We start from the raw sequence: 6,888 nt of genomic DNA, 5'->3' as shown, positions 1-6,888 counted from the left end.
ACAAGTTGTGGTAAAATGTATGGCTCTAGAACAGCTGTTAGTTTAGGGATCTGTTTCTTCTTTTGTGGGTCTTGCTTAGAGTTTTATTTAGTAATCGTCGCTCTAGATAGGTTCTTGTGGATGGTTTGGAGGAGAAGAATTTGAGAGAGACGAAACTAAAGAGAGAAAAGTAGACTATAGAAAAACTGAGAGACAGGAGAAGAAAGTCAGAGAATCAGAAAATGAGTACTACCCAATATGAAGATGGTACCATTCAAGTGGGAAAAAAAAATAAAGGAACCATAAAATGTGACAAAAGTGCAGTTACATATGATGTTGGTACTCCATAATATGAGAATGGTACCATCAAATGTGAGAAATAAATAAGAGAACTACTGAATGTGACAAAAGTATAGTCACATGTGATGATAGTACTGCGCTTTGTGAGACTAGTACCATAAAATGTGAGGAAAAAAAATAAGAGAACCACCGAATGTGACAAAAGTACAGTCACATGTGATGTTGGTACTACGCAATGTGAGGATAGTACCATAAAATGTGAAAAAAAAAAAGGAACTATCAAATGTGACAAAAGTACAGTCACATGTGGTGTTGGTATTGCGCAACATGTGGATGGTACCATCAAATGTGAGAAAAAATAAGAGAACCACCGAATGTGACAAAAGTACAGTCACATGTGATGTTGGTACTGCGCAACGTAAGGCTGGTACCATAAAATGTGAGGAAAAAAAATAAGAGAATCACCGAATGTGACAAAAGTGCAGTCACATGTGATGTTGGTACTGCGCAATGTGAGGATGGTATAATCAAATGTGAGAAAAAAAATAAAGGAACTACCAAATGTGGCAAAATACAATCACATGTAACGTTGGTACTGCACAATGTAAGAATGGTACAATCAAATGTGAGGAAAAAAAAAAGAACCACCAAATGTGGCAAAATACAGTCATATGTGATGTTGGTACTGGGCAATGTGAAAATGATACCATCAAATATGAGAAAAAAAAATAAAAGAACCACCAAATGTGGCAAAATACAATCATATATGATGTTGGTATTGTACAATGTGAGGATTGTACCATTAAATGTGAGAAAAAAAATAAGGGAACCACCGAATGTGACAAAAGTACAATCACGTGTGATGTTGGTACTGTGCAATGTGAGGATGGTATAATCAAATGTGAGAAAAAAAAAAAAAAGGAACCATCAAATGTGGCAAAATACAATCACATGTAATGTTGGTACTGCAAAATGTGAGGATGATACAATCAAATGTGAGGGAAAAAAAAATAAAATGAACCACCAAATGTGGCAAAATACAGTCATATGTGATGTTGGTACTGGGCAATGTAAGGATGATACCATTAAATGTGAGAAAAAAATAAATGAACCACCAAATGTGGCAAAATACAGTCACATGTGATATTGGTATTGCATAATGTGAGGATGGTACAATCAAATGTAAGAAAAAAAAAATGAACCACCAAATATGGCAAAATATAGTCACATGTGATGTTGGTATTGTACAATGTGAGAAAAAAAAATAAAGGAACAACCGAATGTGACATAACTACAATCACATGTGATGTTAGTACAACACAATGTGAAGATGGTACCATCAAATTTGAGAAAAAAAAAAATAAAAAAACCACCGAATGCGACAAAAGTACAGTCACATGTGATGCTAGTATTACACAATGTGAGAATGATACCATCAAATGTGAGAAAAAAATAAAGGAACACCGAATGTGACAAAAGTACAATTACATGTGATGTTAATACTACACAATGTGAGGATGGTACCATCAAATGTGAAAAAAAAAATAAAGGAACTACCGAATATGATAAAAGTACAGTCACATGTGATGTTGGTACTGCATAATGTGAAGATGGTACTATCAATGTGAGAAAAAATAAGGAAACCATTGAATGTGACAAAAGTACAATAACATGTGATGTTAGTACTACATAATATAAAGATGGTACCATCAAATGTGATGTTTTGGTAACCTAATATAGCAGGTTGCTTACTAATGGGTACCGTACCTCAAAAAAAAAAAGAGGGGCTTACCGTAGAATTACCCGTAAGTTAGATATCCTTCCAAATATTCACTCCCACTCTTTTCTATAAATTCATTCTTTCTTCTACAATGAAAATCAGTCTTAAACATTTTCTATTCGCAGAACATGGGGCTGTGTCTAAAACTCAGAACATCCCGTGTACGTTTTCCTAGCTCTCTTATTTTTATTTTGAAAAATGAATGAACATGGTTCTGTTTTCTATGTTTTCCATTGTGTATGTCATTTTTGTTTTTCCTGAGGGCTAGGTTCTGAGTTGAATCTCACAAAAAAGACGGTTTTGCTGCTTTGAGTTTCGGTTTTAATATAATGTTTTCTTCGTTTTGTATCTTTGTTTATAAGCATTTCTTCCTTCTTATTAAAGGGAATTAAAGGTTGGCATATACACTGATATTTTGATTTTCTTTTGTTAATGTTTACAGGTTATCTCAGCGATTGTTATCTTGGGAATACTAACTTTAAGGGTCGCAGAGTGCCGAAACAATCATCATCATCATAGAGATAATGGTGGAAAAATAGAGTATCCAGCGATAAATTGTCGAAAGCACAGTGCAGTTTTGACGGATTTTGGAGCAGTTGGTGATGGAAAAACATCAAACACAAAGGCTTTTAATGCTGCGATTCAGAAACTAAGCACATATGCATCAGATGGTGGGGCAAAGCTTATTGTAACCCCTGGTAAATGGTTAACTGGAAGCTTTAATCTCACCAGCCATTTCACCCTTTTTCTTCATAAGGATGCGGTTATTCTTGGATCACAGGTATGATTTTTCCCCCTTTTTATTAGTGGCTTAATCATTTTCAAAAGCAAACGGAGTAGATCATTCACTACCAAGAAATTAAAAATGGAGGAGATAATTTTCTTATTTTGGTTTAGTTTCTTGCTTTGAATCTAGGACCTTATCCTCCATCATATTATTTTAAGAAGAGAAAATTTAATTTGAATTAGAGAAATTATTTACTTTTATGAGATGAATAATCCTAATAATCATATTGATAGACCAAAAACGATAGGATTGATGACAAGATTGATTTTACTTTATGATACTAGCTACTTCACCCTATTTACATTTTTCCTTTTACATGAAACATGAAACATGAAATTTCTCTCATACCAAGAAATTAGACCAAAGCAATTATAGCATGATAAGCAAGAAACTGCCCCATAAAAGGAATTGGCCATTACTTGTTCATAATCTTTGATATTATCCAAAGCTAAAAACAAGGGAAGACACTAGCCTTAGAGTCTGTTTGGTTGGAAGGGTGGAAAAATGAGAGGATAGAAAATGATGGGAGGGTAGAAAAGTGGGATGATAAAAAATATTTTAATTTCTCTCATTTTTGTTTAGTTAGGAGTGGAAAAGTGGATGAATGGAAAAAAATAAGTTAGTATAAATTTACTCACATGTCCTTGTTAAAAAGTAATGTCCAATTAAAACAAAAAAAAAAAAGTGACAAACAAGCAAAAAAAAAAATTCACCCAAATTTATTTTTAAAAAAAAAATCATGTCAAGAAAAAAAAAATCACGTCTAGTTAAAAAAAAAAAAAAAACAAAAAAACAAAAACAAATCACTGTCACCCCACACCCCAAGAAATCAAAAGAAAAAAAAAAGTGCTAATTACACTCTCTTTCCCAATTTTCTCTCTATTTTGGAGAGAATATTTTGGTGGACTCGAGAAGAAAACATTTGGGTCCCACCACATTTTTTTCCTCTTTCCTTCCCAATCAAACACTCTCTAAAAAGTTTTATTTCCTCATTTTCTCTTCAAAATTTTCCATTTACCCTATTTCACCTCCAAACAAACACATCCTAAGTTATAATTAGTAATTGAGTAATGCTACGCCCGCAACAAATAAACAAAATAATACTTATTTTATTTTTATTCTATGTTTTTCTTACCATAATTTGCTATACACATGCATGATCATATGGACAGGATGAGTCAGAATGGCCTGCTATTCCTGTGCTGCCTTCCTACGGGAGAGGAAGGGATGCATCTAGTGGACGGTTAAGCGCTCTCATTTTTGGTTCAAATCTCACCGACGTCGTAATCACTGGTAATTATAGATTAGATCTCTTCATTTTTTTTTTTGGGATAAATATTTTGGGCTTTAAACAATTTCTAATGGATTCCATTTGTTTTGGCATTGTATTAGGTGACAATGGCACTATTGATGGTCAGGGTTCTACTTGGTGGAAGAAGTTCCGTGCCGGAGAATTGAACGTGACACGACCATACATGATTGAGATTATGTACTCTGATCAAATCCAGATATCTAATCTCACTCTAATTAACTCTCCATCATGGTTTGTCCATCTCATTTACAGCAGGTTTGGCCATGCTCCTCTGACTAAGTTTATCCTGAGCACATATGATCATAGCACTTTTTATTAGAATCCTGTGGTTGTGATTGCAGTAATGTACTAGTCAAAGGGCTCACAATCCTTGCACCAGTTGATTCTCCTAATACTGATGGGGTAGACCCAGGTATGTTTGGCACTTGTCCTAATTGCTTTGATTAATATGTAGTTTAAGTTTAATTACTTATTCCCCTGCCATTCACCTATTTTTTCACAAGTTGCTAAGTTAACAAGTTACAATTGATATTTCATTATTGTCACTTGACAGCATTGACACAATTTACAATTGCTGAGTTTATGTTCCTTTCTTTGTGTCCAGATTCATGCACAAACACTCGTATCGAGGACTGCTTCATAGTTTCAGGGGATGACTGCATTGCTGTGAAAAGTGGTTGGGATGAATATGGAATCAAAGTTGGAATGCCTACACAGCACCTAATCATTAGAAGGCTTACCTGCATTTCCCCTGACAGTGCCACCATTGCTCTAGGCAGCGAAATGTCTGGCGGAATCCAAGATGTTAGAGCTGAAGACATCACAGCCATTGATACTGAATCCGGTGTTAGAATTAAGACTGCTGTTGGAAGAGGAGGTTATGTCAAGGACATCTATGTAAGAAGAATGACCTTGAAGACTATGAAGTATGTTTTCTGGATGGCAGGCAATTATAATCAACATCCAGACCCGAACTACGATCCAAAAGCAATTCCAGAGATTAAAGGAATTAATTATAGAGATGTGGTGGCAGAGAATGTTACTTATTCAGCAAAACTTGATGGAATTCAGGGTGATCCCTTCACTGGAATATGCATTTCTAATGTGACCATTACTTTGACTGAGAAGCCAAAAAAATTACAATGGAATTGTACTGATATTGCTGGGGTGACAAGCAATGTGACTCCTACCCCGTGTGCGTTGTTGCCTGAGAAGCAAGGTGTGGATTGTGCCTTCCCCACCGATAGGCTGCCCATTGATGATGTTCAGTTGAGGACTTGTTCTGCTGCCCTTTGATGATGTTCAGATGAAGACTTGTTTTGCTACCAATGCCATCTTGTTGGAGTGAAAATGTACTTTTTCTTTTTGAGAAGAGAGTGAAATGTGCTTGAAAATTTTATGTTTCAAACATTTTAGCTTAAAGATAAAATGAATGAAACGAAAGTAGCATCACAGGGCATTTTTTGTTATTTTATCTATGATCCATTTTGTTACCAAAAAAAAGAACCAACTCTTGGCCTTATTCACCCTCAAAAAAAAACTCTTGGCCTTATTTATTTATTTATTTATAGGAACTCTTGGCCTTATTTAACTCTTAACGATAATTATAATTACCATTTTCCTTATTATAATCACACTTTATATGAATTCTTCAATATCTTTCTAATTTGTTGTTATTTATGTTTATCTTATGGTCAGCAACTTGCAATTTAATGGGATCTATTGGACTTTTTTTCTTTTTCTTTTTTTTTTTTTTTTTGAGAATGGGGATCTATTGGACTTGGTGTCGGTGAATCGCATTTTAAATTGATGGAAATTATTAAACAATGATGCACCTAAGTCATCTATTGGATTTTGGACCTCTGGTACCAAATACGACTTATTGACAAAGCTATGTACAACATGACAACAAAGCTCTGGACGGCAAAATGACAAAGCTCCATATGAAATTTGCCAACAAAATGCAGTTGATTGATCATTGATGAAGCTACATCAACACATCATAAATACAACAATATATTAACGTGTAGATATGCGTGACACAACTAGAAATTAATAGAAGGAACAACAATAGACCCTTTTTTTTTTATGGAAGATGGTAACTTTATTAAAAAAAAGATAAATTCAATACATCTTAAGACTTGGTTTATGAAAAACTAGTCGTAGACCCGCGCGATGCTTGGGAATAAATAATTATTTTGTATTGTAATATAATGTATAATTTTTTCTCTAAAATTTGTTGAAGATAATTTGTTCTCTTTAGAAAATAAACAGTTTCTATTTGGTCTATTTCGGTCCAATTAGGTCTACTTCGGTCCAATTTGGTCCATTTGGTCAATTTCAATCCCTTTCAATCCACTTAAGACTAATCGGGCTTTAAATTGATTCTTTTTGTAGGTTGCCTTTTCAAGTTTAGCTCAAAAATTCTTTTTTTTTTTCCCTTAATTTTAGGGTTGAAAAGTATGAAATTTTATTATATTTAGACTAAACTCTTTAGTTTTGAGTCAAAAAATATAAAGAAAATAGACATTAGAAATTAGAAATATGCGCCCTAAAAATGCAATAAAAATGATAAATATTCAAAAATCTTATTCAATCCACATTGTTTCTATTTGGTCCATTTTGTCATCTTCAATCCAATTTGGTCATATTTGGTTGATACGGTCCTATTCGATCCATTCTGTCCACTAAAGTTCTATTCGGTCCACTTCGCTTCTATTCAGTCCACTT

The 6,888-nt window shown here is 34.0% G+C and overlaps 1 protein-coding gene across 1 annotated transcript; it reads left to right on the top strand.

The window, feature by feature from the left end:
* The first annotated feature begins 2,117 nt into the window (after positions 1-2,117).
* On the top strand, positions 2,118-5,673 carry LOC115960738 (probable polygalacturonase). The gene is made up of 6 exons (XM_031079718.1): positions 2,118-2,220; positions 2,502-2,840; positions 4,019-4,139; positions 4,239-4,413; positions 4,500-4,570; positions 4,763-5,673. The coding sequence occupies exons 1-6, from the start codon at positions 2,188-2,190 to the stop codon at positions 5,452-5,454; spliced, it is 1,431 nt and encodes a 476-aa protein (XP_030935578.1). The 5' UTR covers positions 2,118-2,187; the 3' UTR covers positions 5,455-5,673.
* Positions 5,674-6,888: the final 1,215 nt, after the last annotated feature.

The sequence above is a fragment of the Quercus lobata genome, chromosome 9 (genome assembly GCF_001633185.2).
Source record: "Quercus lobata isolate SW786 chromosome 9, ValleyOak3.0 Primary Assembly, whole genome shotgun sequence".
In the NCBI taxonomy this organism is placed as follows: domain Eukaryota; kingdom Viridiplantae; phylum Streptophyta; class Magnoliopsida; order Fagales; family Fagaceae; genus Quercus; species Quercus lobata.
Note: the sequence above shows the minus strand (reverse complement) of the source record. Positions and strands in the feature narration are given on the sequence as shown.